This window comes from Musa acuminata, chromosome BXJ2-9 (genome assembly GCF_036884655.1).
Source record: "Musa acuminata AAA Group cultivar baxijiao chromosome BXJ2-9, Cavendish_Baxijiao_AAA, whole genome shotgun sequence".
Lineage (NCBI taxonomy): Eukaryota > Viridiplantae > Streptophyta > Magnoliopsida > Zingiberales > Musaceae > Musa > Musa acuminata.
In genome coordinates, this window is record NC_088346.1 from 46,453,166 (window position 1) to 46,476,874 (window position 23,709).

Sequence of the window (23,709 nt, forward strand, 5' to 3'; positions counted from 1 at the left end):
GATAGATTAGAAGAAACCTTTGTTGGCTGGCTCTGAATCATATAATCAAATCATGTACTAATAATATTTTTTTTAATCTCATGAATATTTTTTTATCTTTTATTGGGAAGAAGAAACGTGTCTCCAAGAGGTTCGGATATAAGAAAAGATCCTAATCGTTGATCATCCAATCGATGGCGCAGAAGGCGGCTTCCAGGAATTTGTCTTAACTAAAGCAATAACTGCACTCCCGAGAAAGAGTTATATTTTGCGTCACTCTTTTGACACAACCCAAAAATCAACCCCTCGTATCATTAGGGGAACGGGTTGCCCCCATAAGGACTCACCAATCACGAGAATGACGAGATAACTCCTGGTACATTCACAAAACACGCGAGAAAAAAAACGTGGTGGTAGCGGTCACCTTAAGGCGCAGCCCACGTAGTCATCGTCTGCTTCACTGCCCCTCGATTTGGAAAGTGAGAGAGCGGAGAGACGAAAAGAGAGCGATGGAGGTGGTGGTGCTGCTGGACTTAAGGGCGATCCTGTAAAAAGCAAGCGAGAAGAAAATCGTGGTGGTAGCGGTCACCTTAAGGCGCAGACCACATCGTCATCTTCGGCTTCACCGGCCCTCTATTTATAGAGCGAGAGAGCGGAGAAAGAGAGATAGAGACGAAGAGACAAAACGAGAGCGATGAAGGCGGTGGTGCTGCTGGACTTCTGGGCGAGCCCGTTCGGGCAGCGGTGCCGCATCGCATTGGCAGAGAAGGGAGTGGATTACGAGTATAGGGAGGAGAACGTCCTGGGGGACAAGAGCCCGCTGCTGCTGCAGTCCAACCCCGTGCACAAGAAGATCCCCGTCCTCATCCACGATGGCAAGCCCGTGTGCGAGTCCCTGATCATCGTCCAGTACATCGACGAGGCGTGGCCCGACCGCGCGCCGCTGCTTCCCGCCGACCCCTACTCCCGCGCCCAGGCCCGTTTCTGGGCCGACTTCGTCGACGTGAAGGTGCGTTCTCCTTACGCCGATTCCTCCCATGTGTTCGACTCTTCGGATTACCACTGTGTTTGATAGAATCCACTTCCCGATATATATTTGCATAATCTATTTTTTGATCGATAAACAAATTCTAGATTCTTCTGCTCACTCGTTATTTGATCTGCTCGTCCTGTAAGAACAATTGTGCAGCACCTGTTTGTTCTCAGCACCCTTTAACGTTATTCTTCACGTATCAGTTCAATGAATGCGGGTCAAGGCTGTGGAAGCTCAAGGGCGAGGCCCAGGCGGCGGCCAAGGAGGAGTTCATCGGGATCCTCAAGCTGCTGGAGGGCGAGCTGGGGGACAAGAAGTACTTCGGCGGTGACGCCTTCGGATTCGTCGACGTCGCGCTCGCCCCCTTCGTGTCCTGGTTCTACAGCTACGAGACCTGCGCCGGCTTCAGCATCGAAGAGGCGGCGCCCAAGGTGGTGGCCTGGGGCAAAAGGTGCATGGAGCGGGAGAGCGTGGCCAACGCACTGTCACACCCCGACAAGATCTACGAGATAGTCGGCGTTCTCAAGAAGAAATTTGGGGTCGAGTAGTCTGCAGTAGTAGTAGTAGTAGTGTCTGTGTGTTGCATGGTGTTTGCCTTCTTTGTGTCTGATGAGATACACACTTGTTGGTGGTGTGTATCACTTGAATAATTGCCCTCTCTGTTATCTTCTCGAGTAATAATATATCACTTCTTGGTGGTGTTATGGGGCACCTGCACCATTCTTTCATTAGAGAATAGGAAGAATTCTCTCGCTCTCTCTTAATATATAGACACTAACGTGTGCTTCATTGAAAGATTATAGATCACTTGAGTTCTACCATTAGCTTAACTCTTCCCATCCAAGAGGAGCTCGAGTTACGTGTAAGGAAGTGGAATTGCATTATCCTTCGTTTATCAACAAAGGGCCATTTATTTTAGTGTATGATGTCAGGTGTGTCGACGCCATTGTCTTCGAGGAACCCAGCCACCTTCGAGAAGTCGAGCCATCCTTCGTTGAATTCATTCAGAGAAGAAGAAAGCCTAATCGAAATGTACTGACCAATTCGTTCTTGTGCTCCAAGCAAGGATTGAAATGAGAAGCTGACTCACCTGTTTCTTATTCTTTTCTCTTTTTTTATCGTAAATATTTTTTGGTATTTTATTTGGAAGAAGCAACGTGTATCCAATAATAAAAGACTCGGATATAAGAACAGATCTTGGTCGTTGATCGCCCAATCGACGGTGCACAAGACGGCTTCGAGGAATTGCTGTGACGCATGCGATCACCTCACTCTCGAGATAGTTATATTTTGTGCCACTCTCTTGATCGGTACCCAGAAAGCAACCCCTCTTGTCGTTGGGGGAGAGAGTGCCGGCCTCTGGGACCCATGAATAATGAGGGAGATGGGTGACGGAATGGTACATTCACCACGATCCGGTAAAAAACACGCGCGAAAGAAAGTCGAGGCGGTTGCGGTGGCGTGCCACATCGCCATCTTCTGCGTCATTGCCCCTCTATTTAATGAGTGAGAGAGCGGAGAGAGACAGAGACGGAGAGACACAAAGTGAGAGCGATGAAGGCGGTGGTGCTGCTGGGATTCTGGGTGAGCCCGTTCGGGCAGCGGTGCCAGATCGCGCTGGCGGAGAAGGGGGTGGAGTATGAGTACAGGGAGGAGACCGTCCCGCGGGACAAGAGCCCGCTGCTGCTCGAGTCCAACCCCGTGTACAAGAAGATCCCCGTCCTCATCCACGACGGCAAGCCTGTGTGCGAGTCCCTCATCATCGTCCAGTACATCGACGAGGCGTGGCCCGACCGCGCGCCGCTAATTCCCGCCGACCCCTACGGCCGCGCCCAGGCCCACTTCTGGGCCGACTTCGTCGACAAGAAGGTGCACCGATGCCCTCCATATGTTAATGTTCTCCTCTCCGGAATACCATATTCTTAGTTCCCTTTCAATGGTTTTACGCATCAGGTCTGTGAAGCTGCATTGAATCTGTTAAAGCTCAAGGGCGAGGCCCAGGAGGCGGCCAAGGAGGAGTTCATCGAGAGCCTGAGGCTCCTGGAGTGCGAGCTGGGGGACAAGAAGTACTTCGGCGGCGACGCCTTCGGCTTCGTCGACATCGCGCTCGTCCCCTTAACGTCCTGGTTCTACAGCTTCGGGACCTACGGCGGGTTCAGCGTCGAGGAGGAGGTCCCCAAGCTGGTGGCGTGGAGCAAACTGTGCCTGGAGAGGGAAAGTGTCGCCAACTCCCTTTGCGACCCCCTCAAAGTCTATGAGTATGCCAAGAAGATATTTGGATAGTGAAGAAAGTCCCGTCTGTATGTAATAAAATAAAATCAAGACAATTATTCATAAATATTATTGATGAGATACATCTTTGGCTTATGTTGGTTGTCACCGGAGAAAAGGAAATAACTAAAATTTGAAGAGGACGATGAAGCAAACAGGAGGTAATTTATTCAGCAACCACAAGGAAGTAGGTGGAAGACAACGATAATTTCCAATTGCTTCAACTGTGGCCACAAACACGACACACAAACATCAAACCACAAGGCCTAGAATGGCTGCAACCCGGGGTTCTTGTTCCTCAGGAAGCACACGAACTCGTAAACCTTGTGGGGATCAGGAAGCGACGACATGGCGACGCTCTCCCTCTCCATGCACCGCTTGCCCCACGCCATCAGCCTCGGAGCTTGTATCTCCGTCCTGAAGATTCCAAATAGCTCGTAGGTGCGGTACCAGGCCACGACAGGGACGAGGATGATGTCGACGAAGCCAAAGGTGTCGCCGCCGAAGTACTTCTTCGCCCCTAACTCACCTTCCAAGACCTTGAGTGCCCGAATGAACTGATCCCTCGCCTCCTCCTGTTTCTCTCCCTCGACCTTCCACAGCTTCAGCCCACACCCGAAGATCTGACAACCAAAAAAGGTAAGCATGCTTGTCAAGTTCTATGCTTTGTGCTTAAGAAAAGCTCACAAAATTTATCTTTCTTAACGAATGAGACAGGAAATCGAATGGTGAGAGAACACTTCATGCCAAAAGAATCCGACAATTCATGAAGAATTTGATGTTGTATTGGTAGCTTGCGTCAATCAGTGAAGACTGAATTGATATCCACATGTACGCAAACGTGCCGCGGATGACGAGCTCAAATGGCGGAAACAAACACAGGAAGGCGTAGCGGTGAAATCAGTAGCCAGCGGACCTCCTTGTCGATGAAGTCGGCCCAGTAGCGGGCCTTGGCGCGGCCGTAGGGGTCGGCGGGCAGCAGCGGCGCGCGGTCGGGCCACACCTCGTCGAGGTACTGGACGATGACGAGGGACTCGCACACGGGCTTCCCGTCGTGGAGGAGGACAGGGACTCTCATGCGCACGGGGTCGGACTTCGCCAGCAGCCGGCTCTTGCACTCCAATATGCTCTCCTCCTCTCTGTACACGTACTCCAACCCCTTCTCCGCCAACGCCACCCGGCAGCGCATCCCATTGGGGCTCGGCCAAAAGTTCAGCAGCATCAACCCCTTCGTCTCCGCCATTACTGTTCTCACCCGATGCTCCCTCGCGCTCTCTCTTCTTCTTCTCTTATATGAGGTGGGAGGAAGGGTTAATCTTAGGGATTCACTTGATCGTCGTAAGACATGCATGCACATGAGATAGTGAGTCGGGTCTAACAAGCCATTGGGTCAACCGTCGGTCGTGATGCAGACAACTTTTAATGGTGATAGCTCTTGGAAGATCTGTTCAATAAATGACTAAGAGAGCCTTCTTCTACTTATTAATCTAAATAGAATTAGCCAATAGTGTCATATATATCATTTGGTGTAATGAAAATCTATATCATATAATCTTATTCAAAGAATTGGAGGAGCATTCGGATTTTTATTAGGACCTAAGCATATCCATAAATCATGATTATTTATCATTTCTTCAGAATAATTACATCAAAAGTTAGACCTAAATTTTGAGATGACATAATAAGATTATAAAATAAATCGGATCATTTAGTATATTATATATGAACAAAAAAGAAAATAAAATGTTGTCGGGGAAGCTGCAACCCATGGTTTTGAGGAAGAAGAAAGAGAGAAGAAATCGATTACCACGGCAAGCTCAGTCCATGGTTTGTTGTCGGCATAGGGACGTATTATTCAACAATCACAAGGAAATAGATGGAAGACGACGAGAATTGCCAATACCTCCCACCTTCAACACACCACACGCACGACCTAGAAATATTGCAGGCAGCAGAAGAAGAATCCTGTTTCACTCGAGCCCGAACGTCTTCCTTATGAAGCACACTAACTCGTAAACCTTGGCGGGGTCAGGAAGCGACATGGCGACGCTCTCCCTCTCCATGCACCGCTTGCCCCACGCCACCAGCTTGGGAGCCTCCGTCTCCGCGCTGAAGCTTCCAAAGTACTCGTAGGTGCGGAACCAGGCCATGAGAGGGACGAGGGCGATGTCGACGAAGCCGAAGGCGTCGCCGCCGAAGTACTTCTTCTCCCCCAGCTCGCCCTCCAGGAGCTTGAGTCCCTCAGTGATCTCCTTCTTCGCCTCTCCTTGTGCCTCTTTCTTGAGCCTCCATAGCTTAGTCCCACACTCAAAGATCTGACAACCAGAGAATAGAAAGCATGCTGGAGATATCGCATGGCGGAAACAGACGCAGGAAGGCGAAGTAGTGAAAGCATGCAGTAGCAAACCTTCTTGTCGACGAAGTCGGCCCAGAAGCGGGCCTGGGCGCGGCCGTAGGCGTCGACGGGCAGCAGCGGCGCGCGGTCCGGCCACGCCTCGTCCACATACTGGACGATGACGAGGGACTCGCACACGGGCTTGCCGCCGTGGACGAGGACGGGGATCTTCTTGTGCACGGGGTTGGACTGCAGCAGCAGCGGGCTCTTCTCCATCACGTTCTCCTCCTTGTGCTCGTACTCCACCCGCTTCTCCGCCAGCGCGATCCGGCAGCGCATCCCGTAAGGGCTCACCCAGTAGTTCAGTAGCACCAATTCCTTCGTCTCCGCCATTGATGTTCTCGCTCGATGCTCCCTCGCTCACTCTGTAGTCTTTGGGCGCTTATATAGAGGTGGTACGTTCGTGTGATCTGCGTTGTAAGACGTGCACTTCATGTCAACGATCAGTTCTGATGTGGGGATCCAATTCTTATGGCGATCTCTTGGAAGATACAAGATCTGCTTAGGAAATGGCTAAGGAAACGTGTCATGGCTTGCATCAGAGACAGACAAGCTGTTTATATAAATGCAAATAACAAGAAGAAAACATTGGGATGCTCGATCTTTCCTAACGTGAGCTGCTACCCATAACACTAATCAATCACAGGAGAGATCTTAAACATGGATTCTTTGTTGTCATTGCTTACGCTTGCGATGATCAAGTTTGATTTCTTATTATTAGTGCTATTATTATAATTATCCTATGTATGTTAACATTGATCTAAGATCAAGTTTGTTCCTGTCATCCATTCTATTATGTAAGGTTATACTTAGGAATAATCCTTTTGTTAATCATCCATTCTATTAGTTTGTTCTTTGACAAATTCAATTGGAAACTGCTCTCTGTAGATGAACCTGTCTCAACCATTCAATCTTGTCCATCTTCTGCAAACGTCATTAAACCAGAATCTAACTTCCCCCTAAACATAGAAGTCAAAGTCAAACTGGACAATCTATAAATAAGTCAACCCCCTAACTGCCTCAGAAGAAGTCCAAATCTATCATCAATTGTCCATCACAAAATACTTGTAACAAAAGAACAGATAAATTACACACAGGGAAGGCAGATGAAACCTTGAAGTGAGAAGGGAGGAGGAGAACAGAAAGGCCTCCCTCTTCCTTGTTTGCTGGTAGACAGATGTGCTACGATTATATTAAGTATACCAATCTCTTGTCTTTTCTCCAACCATAAGGTACCATTGAAGGCTTTTTCTTTCTTCTGTCTCTCTCTAGATTCAACAGAAGAAGAGTTTTCATCTTCTTTCTCCATCAGAATTTGCTGCAGATATGAACGGTTTGCGTGTGAATTCGTCCCCCCAGTTGATTCCTCCGAGTGGTGTAGATCATCCAAACGAAGCCACTTTGGAAGGTGAAGAATGTTACATATCTGTTCTTCTTCCTTCATTTCATCTTGTTATCTCCTTACTCTGCTGTGTTTGATGTCGTCGCAGAGAATGTGAAGTCGTTGTTGAGGTTGATACATGATTACACTGAAGGCGGTGGGCGCAGACCACAATGCGTCACCGGGATGATGACGGTCCTCGATGGTCTTAAGTCTCAGGTCCAGAAGCTGCAGCCTCCACGGAGGGGAGAGGCCGAGCTCCGCCGGTGCAACACCGACCTCCGCCGTGGCGCGCCTCCGAGGGAGAAGAAGCCCCTCGACCCGGCTGCTGACGAGGTCCAGAAGCTACGGCGGGAGCTGTTCGCGAACATGACCGCCCGCAGGAACCTGGAGAGGATGTTCTCCAGCCTGGGCAAGGAGAAGGAGATCATGGCGGCGGAGCTGACGAGGAAGGCGCGGGAGCTGGCGGAGGCGGAGGAGCTCGTCGACGACCTCCGGGCGCAGAATGAGGTGCTTCTGGAGAAGGTCAAGGCGTGCGCGTCGGAGCACAAGAAGAACGGCGGGCAGTCGCAGCTCAACTCGGTGCTGCAGGAGCGGAACAAGGCACTGTCGGAGCAGCTCCTCAAGTCGTTGGATGCGTACAGAACGGTGAAGAGGTGGCTAAGGGATGCCCAGGAGGAGAACGCGAGGATCGTTTTGGAGGCCGCGGAGGTGGCGGCGGCGAGCGCGGGGATCGCGCATCGCGTACGTGAAAGAATGGAGGGAGGTGGGAATGGGAAGGTGAGGACGGAGGGGGAGATTAACTCCTTGGAGCAGATGCTGCATGGATTGCAAGGGAAGCTGAGGAAAGTTAGCCCAAAACATAAGGGAGATTGTTAGGAGCTGAAACCTTCAAGTTTAGGTGGAGAGATTGAGAGGAGAGGGACTGATGGAGAGGAAATGTAACGTTTTCCTTTTCTTTTAGTTGGAAGATTTGTATGGACTTTATATATATAAGAATTGTAACATGATAAGTTATTAAACCAATTATTTTTCTTTATAGAGACAAAAGTAATATTTTTTAATGAAAAAAACCTGATTAAGATAATCATAATGAGCTCTTAAAAGGATATAATTAGAAGTTTTTAAATTATAAAATAATATATTTCATATCATATAATATATAAAAATGAACTAATTACATATTACCTCTTATAATTATTTACCTTTAATATTTCGATTTTTATATTTTTAAGAGTTATATTTAAATTTTTATACTTATAAAAATAAAATATTAAATATTTTATAATATTAAAAAATCAAAAAAATGGTGAAAGGTTTTGTTGGAACAACGAGTTAAATGCTTCACTTTTATAAATACAGAGATCTCAATATAAATTTTAAAAATATAAAAATTAAGATGTTAAAAATAATTAGTTAGAAGAGATAATCTGTAATTACTTAAAAAAAGGACTTATTAGCTCAGTTGTTGATCAGTGCTAATAACTCATATTTATTGTTTTTGTTTGAATATATATATATATATATACATATATATACATATATATATATGTATATATATGTATATATACATATATATACATATATATATGTATATGTATATATATATATATATATATATATATATATATATATGTATATATATATATATATATATATGTATATGTATATATATGTATATATATATATATATATTTGTCTTTTTTTACTTTTTAAATAGATATTTTCTGAACCGTAGGATGAGAAACATTCTTAATAACAACAAATCTTAGCCATCAATTTACCCAATACTATGACCCACACGACAACTAGTGAACACATCCATCCTCGCATTAGCGGGATGGCCTGATGCAACCTGAGCGAGCCCCATCGGCCGTCACCCAACCCGCCTCTTCAAACCCCGCCGCTCTCGGCCGCTGCGTCGCGCTGCTGCAGACATGCAAGTCCCTGCCTTGGCTCAAGCAGATCCACGCTCACGCCGTCCGCCGTGGCGTCCCTCTCGGCCACCCCGGCCTGGCCAAGCACCTCGTCTTCGCCCTCGTTTCCCTCCCCGCCGCCGACCCCATGCCCTACGCCAGCGCCGTCTTCGCCCAGGTCCCCAACCCCGGGGTCTTCAGTTACAACACCATGATCCGCGGCTACGCCGAGAGCTGTCACCCCCGCCACGCCCTCGACGTCCACCGCCTCATGCTCGCCGCCGACGTCCCCCCGGACTCCCACACCTACCCCTTCCTCCTCAAGGCCTGCGCCAAACTGCTGTCTCTCTGCGACGGCGAGAGGGTCCACTGCCGCTCCGTCAAGGACGGCCATGACGCCTGCGTCTTCGTCCAGAACACACTTGTTCATTTCTACGCGGCCTGCGGACTCTTCGAGAGCGCACACAAGTTGTTCGAGAGGATGTCCCAAAAAAACCTCATTTCGTGGAACTCTGTCATTAATGGCTTCGCCATAAACGGGAGGCCTAATGAGGCGCTGACCCTCTTCAGGGAGATGGTCGCGGACGCGGATGGCGGCATCGAGCCTGATGGTTTCACCATGGTCAGCTTGCTCTGCGCCTGTGCCGAGCTGGGGGCCTTGGCTCTCGGCCGCAGATCCCATGTTTACCTTGCTAAGCGAGGCCTGGAAAGGAACGCCCACGTTGGGAATGCGCTCATAGATTTCTATGCCAAGTGTGGAAGCATCGAGGAGGCTTACAAGGTATTCGACGAGATGGATGAGAGGACTGTGGTATCGTGGACTTGTTTGATAGTAGGGTTGGCCATGAACGGGTTTGGCGAAGAATCTCTCGACCTCTTCCATGCAATGGAGAGGGAAAGATTGGTGCCGACTGAGATCACCTTGGTTGGGGTGTTGTACGCTTGTAGCCATTGCGGGTTGGTTGACGATGGATTCAGGTACTTCAACAGGTTGACACGAGACTATGGCATCGTGCCCAAGATAGAGCACTATGGTTGCATGGTTGATCTCCTGGGACGAGCTGGCTTGGTGGAAGAGGCACACAGTTACATCATGAACATGCCACTGGAGCCCAATGCTGTCATCTGGAGGACCTTGCTTGGAGCATGCACCATGCACAAGAGGCTGGAAATTGGGGAAGCAGTTTGGGCTAGGCTCGTGGAATTGGACCCTGGCCATAGCGGCGACTACGTGCTCCTATCCAATATGTATGCTGCTGTCGGTCAGTGGGGGATTGTTCACAAGCTCCGGAGGAGCATGCTGAAGGGAGGGGTGAGAAAGATGCCTGGCCACAGCCTCGTCGAACTGGGCAACCACATGCATGAGTTCATCATGGGTGATCGCTCACATCCTCAGAGCCAGCAAATATATGAGATGCTCGAAGAGATTGCAGCGAGGCTGAGGCTGGAAGGCTACATGCCTCACACAACGAATGTTTTGGCTGATATAGAGGAGGAAGAGAAGGAGACGGCACTGAACTACCACAGCGAGAGGTTGGCCATAGCCTTTGCTCTCCTTAACACTGCCCCAGGGACCCCCATCAGGATAGTGAAGAACCTGAGGGTATGTGCAGATTGCCACATTGTGACCAAACTGATATCCAAGATTTATGACCGGGAGATTGTGGTGAGAGATCGGAGTCGATTCCACCATGTAAGAGGTGGATCCTGTTCTTGTAAGGATTATTGGTAGGCTACAGTAGTGTTCTCCCAGCAAGATTATACTGCATTCGGAATCAAGGTACACAATCAGCTCCAGTTACTTGGTTTCTCGTTTATGATATTGTAACATGTTAATGGAATGCAACAAAGTCCAGTGTGAATCAAAGCTAATTAGTTCTATGCCATCTTCTTTTACCTTTTTTGTAGCAGAGAAAAGAAAAGTGCATTTTAGTTAGTTCTATGCTAGTTAGTTAGGGGTATATATATACTTGTTGCATCGAGATAATATATACATGAATAAATTATTGTTGGAAACATATCTTTATTATCTGGCTTTGGTGAGTTTTTCTTGTCATATATGAGAGTTCTGTATTTAGGTTTGAAAATATCTTGTGCTACAATCTTTTACTCTAATAAAGTACTTACCTAAATAAAGTTGAGATCTGGACAAAGAAGGGTTTAACAATATCTGATACAACACTCATGCTACAAACAACTCTTGTGTAACATATAATCCTGCTTATCTTACTTATGTTCTGTCTCAAGGATTCAATAGATGAGTTTTGTATAAAATTTTGATGATTAAATTAAACATTTGAAAAATAGGCAGAATAAACTGTACAATTCTTTATAGGCTGATGTTAAAACTGTCTTTTCCAGATGTTGTAAGTTATTTCTGAAGTGATAAGTTTAGTAGAAGTTCCATTAGGTGTTTGCCCTTGTGATAATGTTAACAAAACTTTTAAGCGAGGTTCGGCGTTTTGGGTACCGGATCTGTTTCAATGATCTGGTCAGACTAGTTTACCGGTCAGTATTGGTAAATCATGTGTTGGTACACCACTATGTATTGGGGTTTCGGAGTGGAAGAAAAAGAAGGCGAAGAGGAAGGGCGGATGGAGGTAGAGGATGAAGAAGAAGAAGTGGTGGAGGAGGAGGAGAAAGAAGAAGGAAGAAGAGGAGGAGGTGGGAGTGTACTTGGTGCTAGTCATAGGTGCCCAGCAAGCCAATCACGTGAGTGATGGCACGTGTGACTTGATACAGAATCTTTTTGCTTATTATATTTTGGCGTATATCACTTTATAACTATTGCATAAATGCATATATATTGTGATGTCCTTGGATTTGTGCAATGGGAATCGGATCGTGATGAGATCACGATAATGAGATCGATTCACCTTTAAACACATATCCTAAATAATCCCGGTCATAGGTTACTCGAGAGGGACATCGTGATAACCGGATAGACTGGTGTGCTGTATACCCGTTCATATGATGGATGCAGCTGATCTCATAGCTGCTCGTGTAGGGACACTAGGGATACAGTACAGGTGCTCATTGGAGAATGAGTTCACTGATTGATCCGCTTACGGAATGCTGGATGGTTGATGATGCCTTATTGTCAGACAACGATTCCGTAGTCCTAGTGGTGTATCTGGTCCTTAGACTTGAGACACCAAGGATGTCCTGTATGAGTGCTCCACTCTTTGATACCAGACTTATAGGTTTGGCTGTTCCTAGATCTAGTACAGCTGGTCATTGGGAGTGGTAGTCGACCTTACGAGGGCTATTGAGTGTCGATAGAGGATCATCCACTCTCGGTATCATGAGAGGAATATCCCATGTGTTCTTGCTCAGACAAATCCCTGGCCAGGGTCATTCGGGTTGAGAGAGAAAGAGTTCTCCGGGAGAATCCGATTAGAGCGAGACTCGAGTAGAAACCGTATGGGTCTGACAGCACCATGCTCGATATACGGTCTCTGGATTATTAGATGGATGAGGGACTATAGGTACATGGTAACTGAGGACAGACAGGTCCAATGGATTGGATTCCCCTGTATCGTCTGGGGACTACGGCGTAGTGGCCTAGTACTTCCGTAGTCGATGAGTCGAGTGAATTATTACAGAGATAATAATTCACTGAGTTAGAAGGAGTTCTGACAGGTATGACTCACGGCCAGCTCGATATTGGGCCTAGAGGGTCACACACATATGGTAGGCATTGCGATGAGTAGAGGTTCGGATATGAGATATCCGACGGAGCCCTTGTCTTATTGGATGCAGATCCAATACCCACTAGGGAAAGGACCCATTAGGGTTTTGACACGGGATCTCTATAAATAGGAGGGATTCACAGCCTCATAGGCTAGAGTCTTTGCTTGCCCTTCCTATTCTCCTCTCCCTCTCCCCCTCAGAGTAGGCCTGGAGTTTTGAGGAGCGTCGTCGCAACCCTGCTGTGTGGATCACCGCTAGAGAGGAGGACGCTTGACCTCCTTCACCCTCTCCTAAGGATCTGTAAGGAAACAGGGATATACGATCTCCCTAGGTAACACAATCTTTATACGCAGTTTTGTGTTTTTGCGGATTTTTCGCACCAATCTTCGCACGACGACGAACATCCTTTTGGGAATCGGGGATTTTTGTTTTCTTGTTCTTCCGCTGCGCATATGATGTCGCCCCCTTATGATTTCCCAACAGTGGTATCAGAGCCAGGTTGTTCGTGCGAATGATTGGTTTTGAACTGCGTGTGTTGTGTTTAGGAAGAATATTGACGTCAAAATAGTTGACGCAAAAGCGAGGAAGGGCAGCAACAGTTGCTGCCCTCGATCTGCATGCCTGCAGCCACCAGCAGCGGCATCCGCAGCCGCAGCCAGGCAGCACAGCGCCGGCGCATGCGCAAGCGCTGTGCCTGCAGCAGCCGGCCGGCGGCCTGCTTGCAGCAGGCTTGCGGCCGGCGGGGCTGGCAGCGCGGGCTGAGGCACCGCAGGGCAGCGCCGCGGGCAGAGGCGCCGCGGGGCAGCAGCGAGGGCTGAGGCACCGCAGGACAGCGGCGCCTGTGGCCGCTGCTCCCACTGGCAAAAACCCCGCAGGGGCGGCCGCCAGCAAGGCAGCACCGCCTGCGGGCGCTGCCTCGCGGGCAGAACCGCCCGCGGAGGCGGCGGCGCCCGCGGGGGCGCCCACCTGCAGCGGCAGCGCCCCCAGCGGGCGGCAGCGCCCCCAGCGGGCGTGCCGCCTGCAGGCGAGGGCAGTGCCCTCGCCCCGCCGCACAGGCCGCCGCCGGCAGGGTGGCGGCGGCGGCAGCAGCAAAAAGGGTATTAGGGTTTTCTGGGCAAAAGACAGTTTTGCCCCTCGGAATTTGAGAAATTCCAGTTTCTGTCTTTTGTCCAAATTACGAAAATACCCTTAGGAATTGAGAAATTCCCTACATGTCCCTGATTTTAGAAAAATATTAATTAATTAAAAGGTTTAGTTGATTATTATTTTTATTATTATCTAGTAGTCCTACATGATGATGATTATTTATACATGTGATGTATGATGTGTGGACGGATGATCATGGACCGTGTGATGTGTGTACTTGTGATTATTATTATTGAGGTCTGCGAACCTCCATTATATTTCTCGTTTATTGTCGGGCCTGCGTGCCTATGATTAAGTTGTAATCACATGAGGAGGCGCAGCGGGAGCGTGGATGCGACAGCGGGACCCACGAGACGGACGATCGTGTTGCATGGAGATGCATCAAGATGTCGACGAAACCGACGAGGACGAGATGGACGATCACAGGGCATGGAGATGCACCGTTGCACACATAGATCTTGATGTGAGTGATTAGGCCTACTGGCTCGGGCCTAATCATATTAGGTTGTGGTTCATGATCATCTGGTGTGATTGCTTATACACATACTAGATATGTATATATATTTGCATGCGATGTAGATATATATTAAATATGCATATGTGTGACATGTCATATTAGGAGACCAAATCATAGAAACATCTCTCGATAATATTAAGTCGGTAAACGTGAGGCAATTAGATTGACCCACGTGGCCTTCCATCGTTATGAGTAGGAACCGAATCCCGGTGTAGGTTGAGTTGGTCGAGTCCCTCGAGACTCACCTATATCGCGATTCGCTATCTTGCTTACGACATAGAGATGTCACCGGTGACCTGAGGGCATGATATGCTTGGTCGAGTCCCTCGAGGGTATATCATCAAATCAGACTCATCTTGTAACGAAGGTGTTGACTTAACCGAGCATCATGGTTGGTCGAGTCCCTCGAGGCCATGGTGATTCGGAGGCCGAACAGGACGGGAATCACAAGGAGTTGTGATCGGCAAGAGTTGTCTACCTTTTAGGCTTAGTGTGATTGGTCGAGTCCCTCGAGGTTACACTAAGACGCTGATTGGATCCTGATCCCCACTAGAAGTCTGCCGGAGACTTCCGTTTCACGTGCTGAGGGTGTCGCGTGACTCGTTAGTAAAATAGTGGGAGCATATTAAGATAGAAGTCCATATCTTGATAGTTTATTTCTTGCAAAATCTGCATGTTATTCATTTTTGCTACATCTTTATTTTCAGAAAATGTCGCTTTCAAATCCCTTACGTGGCATACTTGATGTCAACCGCCTCACTGGTCCAAATTATACGGATTGGCTCCGTAACTTGAGAATTGTTCTCACAGCGGAGAAAATCGTGTACGTCCTTGATACAGTGATGCCTACGCCCGAAGAAGGGGCAAGCGAGGATGAGATCGCTCGCTACGTGAAGTACATTGATGACTCCACTCTTGCTCAGTGCTATATGTTGGGCTCTATGACTCCAGAGTTACAGAGACAACATGAAAAGATGGATGCCAGATCCATTCTCCTACATGTCCGTAAATTATTTGAGGAACAGGGAAGGACTCAACGATATGAGATATCCAAGAGCCTTTTCCGCGCTAGGATGACTGAGGGGACACCGGTTCAGAACCATGTCCTAAAGATGATTGAGTGGATAGAGAAACTCACAGGTCTAGGAATGGTCCTAGAGGATAACTTGTGTGTGGACATTGTGCTTCAGTCCCTACCAGATTCCTTTTCACAGTTCATAATGAACTTTAATATGAACAAGCTTGAGGTGACTCTCCCAGAGCTCCTCAATATGTTGAGGGAGGCAGAGAGTACTATTAAGAAAGAGAAGCCAGTTCTCTACACTGGTGAGACCAGAAAGAAAAGGAAAGCAGAAAGGTCCCTTAAGAAGGGAAAGGGCAAGGGCAAACAAGGTAAAGCAAAGGTTGCTAAGAAAGACCCAACAAAGGACAAAGGCCAGTGCTTCCACTATGGTAAAGATGGGCAATGGAAGAGGAACTACAAAGAGTACCTTGCAGAAAGGGCGAAACAAAAGCTTGATGAAGCTTCAGGTACATTCATGATCAGTCTCCATTTGTCAGACTCTTATGATAACACATGGGTATTAGATACCGGTAGTGCTTATCATATATGCAATTCGTTGCAGGTTCTGGCAAGGCCTAGGAGACTAGAGAGAGGCGAGATGGACCTCAAGATGGGTAATGGAGCAAAAGTTGCTGTATTAGCTGTTGGCGAGGTCGCCCTACATCTACCTAGTGGAGCTTTTATTGCATTAGATGCATGTTATTTTGTTCCTTCAATTATCAAAAACATTATCTCCATTTCATGTTTAACAGTTAGTGGATATAAATTTGTTTTTGAGAACAATGGTTGTTCGATATTATTAGATGATAAGATCATCACGAAAGGAACATTGCATAATGGTTTATTTATGTTAGACACCACTCCACATATCATGAATGTAAATGTGTCCAAAAGGAAACGAGATGAGTTGAACAGTGCATACCTGTGGCATTGTAGGCTAGGTCACATCCATGAAAGAAGGATTCAAAAGTTGCTAAATGATGGATATCTAGATCCATTCGACTATGTGTCATATGCAACTTGTGAGCCTTGCATTCGTGGAAAACTGACCAACTCTCCATTTAGTGGAACTGGAGAGAGAGCCACTGAGTTGTTGGAACTCATACATAGTGATGTATGTGGACCCATGTCAACTCATGCCATTGGAGGTTACTCCTACTTCATTACATTTACTGATGATTTCTCAAGGTATGGATATGTGTACTTAATGAAGTATAAGTCCGAGGCCTTTGAGAAATTCAGAGAGTATAAGAATGAGGTGGAGAACCAGATTGGAAAGAGTATCAAAACTCTTCGATCAGATCGAGGAGGTGAGTACTTATGTACAGAGTTTACTCACTTCCTCAAGGACCATGGGATATTATCCCAATGGACACCTCCTTATACACCTCAGCTCAATGGTGTCTCTGAAAGGAGAAATCGTACATTATTAGATATGGTACGGTCCATGATGAGTTTCGCTGACCTACCCATCTCATTCTGGGGATATGCCCTAGAAACCGCAGCTTACCTTCTGAACAGAGTTCCAACTAAGTCGGTAGTGTCTACACCATATGAGATATGGAAAGGGAAGAAGCCTGATCTTAAGGTTGTTAAGATTTGGGGCTGCCCAGCCCACGTTAAAAGACACAACCCCGATAAGTTAGAATCAAGGACAGGGCGATGTATATTTGTGGGATACCCCAAGGAAACTTGTGAGTATTATTTCTATCATCTCGAGGACAAAAAGGTCTTTGTAGCTAAGAGAGCAGTGTTCCTTGAGAAGGAACACATTCTTGGCGGAGACAGTGGGAGAATGATAGAATTGAGCGAGGTTGGAGAACCAAGCTCAAGCACCACTCTACAGCCCGAGTCTGTTCAGGTATCTAATACACAAGTTTCAACTTTACGCAGGTCTGATAGAGTATCCCATCCTCCTGAGAGATATGTGGGACATATTAGAGCAGAGGATGTAGAGGATATTGATCCTCAGACCTACGAGGAGGCTATTATGAGTATAGACTCCGGGAAGTGGAAAGAAGCCATGAATTCTGAGATGGATTCTATGTACTCCAATAAGGTTTGGAACCTAGTTGATGCACCCGAAGGTATTGTACCCATCGGTTGCAAGTGGATCTTTAAGAAAAAGATCGAAGTAGATGGATAGGTAGAGACCTATAAAGCAAGGCAAGTGGCTAAGGGGTATCGTCAAAGGCAAGGTGTTGACTACGACGAAACTTTCTCACCCGTAGCAATGCTAAAATCCATCAGAATTCTATTGGCTATTGCAGCACACTATGATTATGAGATCTGGCAGATGGATGTGAAAACTGCATTCCTCAACGGGAACATGGAGGAGGAGGTGTATATGATGCAACCTGAGGGATTCGTGTCCAAGAACTGCCCAGATAAGGTGTGTAGGTTGCTTAGATCCATTTATGGACTAAAGCAAGCTTCCCGAAGTTGGAACATAAGATTTGATGAGGCAATCAGATCTTATGACTTCGTTAAGAACGAAGATGAGCCTTGTGTATACAGAAAGGTAAGTGGGAGCGCTATCACCTTTTTGGTGTTATATGTGGATGACATCCTCATCATTGGGAATGATGTAGGAATGCTATCCACAGTAAAGACTTGGTTATCTAGACACTTCTCCATGAAGGACTAAGGAGAAGCATCCTATATCTTGGGGATTAGAATCTATAGAGATAGATCCATAAGGATGCTTGGCTTGTCCCAGTCCAGGTACATAGAAACCATTGTCAAAAGGTTTGGCATGGAAAATTCCAAAGGGCAAACATGAATATGATACCTTATGCCTCAGCAATAGGGTCTATCATGTATGCCATGCTATGTACTAGGCCTGATATAGCGCATGCTCTGAGTGTCACGAGCAGGTATCAGGCGGATCCAGGCTTGGAGCACTGGAAAGCAGTAAAGTGTATCCTTAAGTACTTGAGAAGGACTAAGGATCTTTTACTAGTATATGGAGGTAATAGCCTTAAGGTTGAAGGCTACACTGACTCAAGTTTTCAGTCTGATGTCGATGATAGCAAGTCGAATTCAGGGTATGTGTACACCTTGAATGGAGGAGCAGTGTGCTGGAAGAGTTCCAAGCAAGATACCACTGCTGACTCGACCACAGAGGCGGAGTACATTGCTGCATCAGATGCAGCAAAGGAGGGAGTCTGGTTGAAGAAGTTCATCACAGATTTGGGAGTCGTGCCGGATAGTGAGGAGCCGATCTCCCTATATTGCGACAACTATGGTGTGATTACTCAAATAAGGGAACCCGGGTCTCATCAGAAGTGTTCTGAGGAGGTTCCAGCTTATAAGAGAGATCGTAACCCGAGGAGATGTAGTAGTGGAAAGAGTTCCATCCGAAGATAACATTGCAGATCCACTGACAAAGCCGTTGTCTCAGATTGTCTATGAGCGTCACAGGAGTCTGATGGGGATCAGACACATAAGTGATTGGCTTTAGGTCAAGTGGGAGATTGCTAGTCATAGGTGCCCAGCAAGCCAATCACGTGAGTGATGGCACGTGTGACTTGATACAGAATCTTTTTGCTTATTATATTTTGGCGTATATCACTTTATAACTATTGCATAAATGCATATATATTGTGATGTCCTTGGATTTGTGCAATGGGAATCGGATCGTGATGAGATCACGATAATGAGATCGATTCACCTTTAAACACATATCCTAAATAATCCCGGTCATAGGTTACTCGAGAGGGACATCGTGATAACCGGATAGACTGGTGTGCTGTATACCCGTTCATATGATGGATGCAGCTGATCTCATAGCTGCTCGTGTAGGGACACTAGGGATACAGTACAGGTGCTCATTGGAGAATGAGTTCACTGATTGATCCGCTTACGGAATGCTGGATGGTTGATGATACCTTATTGTCAGACAACGATTCCGTAGTCCTAGTGGTGTATCTGGTCCTTAGACTTGAGACACCAAGGATGTCCTGTATGAGTGCTCCACTCTTTGATACCAGACTTATAGGTTTGGCTGTTCCTAGATCTAGTACAGCTGGTCATTGGGAGTGGTAGTCGACCTTACGAGGGCTATTGAGTGTCGATAGAGGATCATCCACTCTCGGTATCATGAGAGGAATATCCCATGTGTTCTTGCTCAGACAAATCCCTGGCCAGGGTCATTCGGGTTGAGAGAGAAAGAGTTCTCCGGGAGAATCCGATTAGAGCGAGACTCGAGTAGAAACCGTATGGGTCTGACAGCACCATGCTCGATATACGGTCTCTGGATTATTAGATGGATGAGGGACTATAGGTACATGGTAACTGAGGACAGACAGGTCCAATGGATTGGATTCCCCTGTATCGTCTGGGGACTACGGCGTAGTGGCCTAGTACTTCCGTAGTCGATGAGTCGAGTGAATTATTACAGAGATAATAATTCACTGAGTTAGAAGGAGTTCTGACAGGTATGACTCACGGCCAGCTCGATATTGGGCCTAGAGGGTCACACACATATGGTAGGCATTGCGATGAGTAGAGGTTCGGATATGAGATATCCGACGGAGCCCTTGTCTTATTGGATGCAGATCCAATACCCACTAGGGAAAGGACCCATTAGGGTTTTGACACGGGATCTCTATAAATAGGAGGGATTCACAGCCTCATAGGCTAGAGTCTTTGCTTGCCCTTCCTATTCTCCTCTCCCTCTCCCCCTCAGAGTAGGCCTGGAGTTTTGAGGAGCGTCGTCGCAACCCTGCTGTGTGGATCACCGCTAGAGAGGAGGACGCTTGACCTCCTTCACCCTCTCCTAAGGATCTGTAAGGAAACAGGGATATACGATCTCCCTAGGTAACACAATCTTTATACGCAGTTTTGTGTTTTTGCGGATTTTTCGCACCAATCTTCGCACGACGACGAACATCCTTTTGGGAATCGGGGATTTTTGTTTTCTTGTTCTTCCGCTGCGCATATGATGTCGCCCCCTTATGATTTCCCAACACTTGGGAAGAAGAAGGAACGCTACAACAGCGGCGTCGCGAAACAGCGGCATTGGCGGCGATGTCATGAAGCAACATCTGTAGCAGCAACATCACAAAGCAGTGGCATCATGAAGCGGCAGTAACATCGTGAGAAGAGTGCTCATGTTATCAAGCCCTAGTTTCTATTTTAGGTTTTTTTCTTTTTTAATGCTGAGTTTGATGACCCTGTTGCTATTTGTAGGTTTTTTTTATTTTTCTTGAGTTGGACTGAACGGCCCGAAATAGGGTGCTCTGCGTATTGGTCCACACCCAAACTGGTACAGGCCGCTTGTTTCGTACTGTTTAGAACAGTATGATGGTCCTTGCTTTTAAGCATCTTATTTGGACCTAGTTCTGTATTCTTAGTTTGTAATGATTTTCTCTCGTAGCATCTCCTATTTCCTTTTTCTGTACAATGTGTTCAAAGCCACATTTGAGCTTCAACTTTAGACTACTCTGACTCTGTAACTATCATCTGCAGGTATAAAAAGACTTCTCTAGATTTCTTGCTACCTCATTGCAAGCATGGGAGCATTTCTACAGTGTTTAGAATATAGTTGGCAGTGGCACCCAAAACTTGGGCTTTTAAACTAAATTTAAGAAATAAAGTTTGCTTTTGGATTATTGAACTTCTACTGACCAAATCTAATATGCAACCAGGTGACTGAGCATTGGGCTCTACTAGGTTTCTATCCCTTGCCATCAAAGCATGTTCAGCTAGTCAATATTTTTTTATATAGTACCATTTAGTAGATGATATCCCACTGAAGAATGTCACAGGGAAAGTTTTGTGTTTGCGTAAAGTAATCTTAGGATGACAAGAGATCTTCGTCACTTCTAAGTTCCCTCGAAGTTGGGATGTATATTTATAGGCTAAAGAAGGATTTTGAATAGTATTGAAATGCCTTTTTTCACATGCAGTACGATTTTTTATATGATGAAATGAAAGGGATCATTGGAGGTTTTTGAAGACATAGCACTGGCTCAGCATAAGTATTAGAAATAGGCATGTTTTGAATGAAAAGAAAATGGAAAAAGAAAAAAAGAAAAAGAAAATACCTGAGATGATAAGTCCATAACAATAAATTCAAATATATGATAGTTTACTATGTTTGTCATTTTTACTATAACTTTTTAATTTAGTAATCAACTTTTATCCTTTCTTCCTAATGTGCAGATGGTCCTCATTTGAGAGGAATTGTCTGGTCATTTGAGCTTTTCTTTGGATGCAACTTCACCAGACGAACATTTTTTTGGCTTTACAGCTCCTTTGGATATTTGTTCATGCTTGTCATATGATGCAGATTTTAAAATAATGATGACCCTTGGAACTCTTGCTTGGTTCACTATAAACATCAAAAGCTGTTTGGTCATTGTTGGCATTGTCATTGCATTGAACAATTCTTGATTTATATGCTCCCAGAAGTGCAAGTGGAGTGTTGGAGAGATGGAGCTTGAGTGGATCCTTCCGATGCTGCTCGGACTTGGTAAATGACAGCAGATGCTTGTCTGGAAGTTGAATGAGCAAGCACATTGGCTAGATTGTATCTGGGTAAAAAAAAGAAGCATCATTTAGCATTGTTTTGTTGTTTGCTGTGTTTGTCACAAATGAAATTTAACATACTGCTTCTGTGTATTATTGTCTGTTCAGATTCCTTTGTCCAATTCAGATGAGAGAATTCTTGTTGGAAGATCCAAATTGACTGTCATGCTGACGTCCAAGAGTCGATGCTGCATCACCAATTACAGTCAAGGTAGTTAAGAAGCCAGTTGGCCAGTTGTATATGTGATAAAAAAAAGGGTATACCTAGTGCAGGTCGCCAATCCAGTATCTTTAGAGGTTTAATATATGCAGCCTTGCTTCTGGAAATAATTTGTCATGCTGATTCTTGATTACTTCTGGAAATGGTCCCGGTACAACAAAAAGATAAATGCTGGGAGACTTAGCAGGATCTGAGTGGTTAAGCTTTGTTCCTCCTCAATTATTATGATGTGTGATAATTTTAAACATCAACCACTTCACTGTTGGAGTAACAGGTGCAGTGTTCCTTTCACTCCATGAATGCATTGTTTGTTGATCCTGTTCCTCTCTCTAGCTTTAAAGTTGAGACTTGGGCAGGTTGCAATGGTCGAAACACCAGAACAAGACTGTGTTACCTTAGCTTTTCCAATTGTAGATTCATCTCTTTCTTTATCGATCTGTAGTGTTTTTTTTATACATACAATAACAAAAAGAATAGCATTAAATTTTGTGTGGGATTTGGCATGCAGTGGATGATATGATAATACATCAGCAAGGGATATTTTCCACCATATCCAGCAATTCAAGGTACTTCTTGTCTCTCTACCCTCTTTCATGCTTTATTCTACCATAGAAATGGGGAGGGGGAAAAAGAAGGGGGGGAAGGTTCTGTGTCCCATGGTTTCTCAATCAAATCATCCAAAGCAACAATGATTGAAATGATACCATGACACATCAAACTTTTCATAGTATCATTTATAAAAATGCCTATTTGTTCAGGTTACCTGTCACACAAATAGTACTGGAACAGAGTCATGGTTTATTCTACTTTAAAAATGGGGGAGACAAAATGAAAGATGGGTTGCTCAATCATGCACCCATTGCATTCATGATTGAGGTGGTATCATGGCACATTAATTTACTTATAGAATCATTCATTACAGCTACTTGTTTATTTGTGTCATCTTGCTCTCAGATAATCTATACAGGGATAGAAGAGTTGCTGAATCACATCAGATCAATTGAAGTGGTTATGGGAATTCTTCCACATTGTTGAGCATGCAAGAATTTTAACTCAGTAAAAATTTGCTTTCAATATTTCCTCTCTTTATTTTTATAATTAAGTTAGTCTGATGATATGGATATCAAGTTCATCCCTCTTTATGGTGTACAACCATTTGTACTCCATAATAATTATCACTCTAACAGGAAGTTTAATGCAGAAAACAGAAACTATACTAAGGTAATCACATTTCTTTTTTATGTTGGTAAAGATCTTAGATTCTTCAGCATATATCTTTCTTTCTCTTAGAAAATAATATACATGAATTAAGATCTTGTCATGATCTCTCACTAAAATCTATGGTTACCATGTGAAGAGTGGATTATAGTGCAAGCTAATAATAATAGTATTATATTAAACCCAATGTGCTTTGGACTTGCCCACCGTAGCCTAAAAGGCAAGCAATGGTCACTTTGCATCCCAAAGCGTTGACCAATCTTTTGCTCACTCTCTCTCTCTCTCAACTATCCTTTAGATTTCGGTAATTTAATATTTTTAACTTCTATTAATCGTGAGATCA

General features: G+C 45.7%; 6 protein-coding genes across 8 annotated transcripts; 4 read left to right on the top strand and 2 right to left on the bottom strand.

Annotated features, from left to right (window-relative positions):
• The first annotated feature begins 583 nt into the window (after positions 1-583).
• Positions 584-1,740, top strand: LOC135623901 (probable glutathione S-transferase parA). Its single transcript, XM_065127365.1, has 2 exons — positions 584-988; positions 1,216-1,740. Exons 1-2 carry the CDS (start codon positions 674-676, stop codon positions 1,558-1,560), a joined length of 660 nt encoding a protein of 219 aa, XP_064983437.1. The 5' UTR covers positions 584-673; the 3' UTR covers positions 1,561-1,740.
• Positions 1,741-2,535: 795 nt separating this feature from the next.
• On the top strand, positions 2,536-3,366 carry LOC135623664 (glutathione S-transferase U20-like). Its single transcript, XM_065126890.1, has 2 exons — positions 2,536-2,881; positions 2,966-3,366. The coding sequence occupies exons 1-2, from the start codon at positions 2,567-2,569 to the stop codon at positions 3,293-3,295; spliced, it is 645 nt and encodes a 214-aa protein (XP_064982962.1). The 5' UTR covers positions 2,536-2,566; the 3' UTR covers positions 3,296-3,366.
• Positions 3,367-3,549: 183 nt separating this feature from the next.
• Positions 3,550-4,526, bottom strand: LOC135622094 (probable glutathione S-transferase). The gene is made up of 2 exons (XM_065123733.1): positions 4,200-4,526; positions 3,550-3,906 (listed from the first exon to the last, which is right to left on the bottom strand). Exons 1-2 carry the CDS (start codon positions 4,524-4,526, stop codon positions 3,550-3,552), a joined length of 684 nt encoding a protein of 227 aa, XP_064979805.1.
• Positions 4,527-5,066: 540 nt separating this feature from the next.
• Positions 5,067-6,091, bottom strand: LOC103999072 (probable glutathione S-transferase). Its single transcript, XM_009420723.3, has 2 exons — positions 5,691-6,091; positions 5,067-5,598 (listed from the first exon to the last, which is right to left on the bottom strand). The coding sequence occupies exons 1-2, from the start codon at positions 6,009-6,011 to the stop codon at positions 5,254-5,256; spliced, it is 666 nt and encodes a 221-aa protein (XP_009418998.2). The 5' UTR covers positions 6,012-6,091; the 3' UTR covers positions 5,067-5,253.
• Positions 6,092-6,783: 692 nt separating this feature from the next.
• On the top strand, positions 6,784-7,938 carry LOC135622095 (uncharacterized). Its single transcript, XM_065123734.1, has 3 exons — positions 6,784-6,910; positions 6,991-7,086; positions 7,169-7,938. Exons 2-3 carry the CDS (start codon positions 7,005-7,007, stop codon positions 7,936-7,938), a joined length of 852 nt encoding a protein of 283 aa, XP_064979806.1. The 5' UTR covers positions 6,784-6,910; positions 6,991-7,004.
• Positions 7,939-8,869: 931 nt separating this feature from the next.
• On the top strand, positions 8,870-22,639 carry LOC135585975 (pentatricopeptide repeat-containing protein At4g21065-like). Of its 3 annotated transcripts, none has more exons than XR_010491461.1 (3): positions 8,870-10,755; positions 21,690-21,937; positions 22,037-22,639. XR_010491461.1 is itself a non-coding variant. In XM_065126889.1 (2 exons), exon 1 carries the CDS (start codon positions 8,908-8,910, stop codon positions 10,705-10,707), a length of 1,800 nt encoding a protein of 599 aa, XP_064982961.1. In that variant the 5' UTR covers positions 8,870-8,907; the 3' UTR covers positions 10,708-10,755; positions 21,563-21,696. The 3 variants fall into 3 exon arrangements, 1 of the variants encoding a protein (XP_064982961.1); XR_010491460.1 differs by having other exon boundaries at positions 21,809-21,937; XM_065126889.1 differs by lacking the exon at positions 22,037-22,639 and having other exon boundaries at positions 21,563-21,696.
• The last annotated feature ends 1,070 nt before the right edge of the window (positions 22,640-23,709 follow it).

Excerpts from the sequence above, each read along its gene's own strand:
- LOC135623901 (XM_065127365.1), top strand. The coding sequence starts at position 674 with ATGAAGGCGGTGGTGCTGCTGGACTTCTGGGCGAGCCCGTTCGGGCAG. Across the intron at positions 989-1,215 it reads CCGACTTCGTCGACGTGAAG|TTCAATGAATGCGGGTCAAG; the intron begins GTGCGTTCTCCT and ends TTCACGTATCAG.
- LOC135622095 (XM_065123734.1), top strand. The coding sequence starts at position 7,005 with ATGAACGGTTTGCGTGTGAATTCGTCCCCCCAGTTGATTCCTCCGAGT. Across the intron at positions 7,087-7,168 it reads AAACGAAGCCACTTTGGAAG|AGAATGTGAAGTCGTTGTTG; the intron begins GTGAAGAATGTT and ends ATGTCGTCGCAG.
- LOC135622094 (XM_065123733.1), bottom strand. The coding sequence starts at position 4,526 with ATGGCGGAGACGAAGGGGTTGATGCTGCTGAACTTTTGGCCGAGCCCC. Across the intron at positions 3,907-4,199 it reads CCGACTTCATCGACAAGGAG|ATCTTCGGGTGTGGGCTGAA; the intron begins GTCCGCTGGCTA and ends TTTGGTTGTCAG.
- LOC135623664 (XM_065126890.1), top strand. The coding sequence starts at position 2,567 with ATGAAGGCGGTGGTGCTGCTGGGATTCTGGGTGAGCCCGTTCGGGCAG. Across the intron at positions 2,882-2,965 it reads CCGACTTCGTCGACAAGAAG|GTCTGTGAAGCTGCATTGAA; the intron begins GTGCACCGATGC and ends TTTACGCATCAG.
- LOC103999072 (XM_009420723.3), bottom strand. The coding sequence starts at position 6,011 with ATGGCGGAGACGAAGGAATTGGTGCTACTGAACTACTGGGTGAGCCCT. Across the intron at positions 5,599-5,690 it reads CCGACTTCGTCGACAAGAAG|ATCTTTGAGTGTGGGACTAA; the intron begins GTTTGCTACTGC and ends TCTGGTTGTCAG.
- LOC135585975 (XM_065126889.1), top strand. The coding sequence starts at position 8,908 with ATGCAACCTGAGCGAGCCCCATCGGCCGTCACCCAACCCGCCTCTTCA.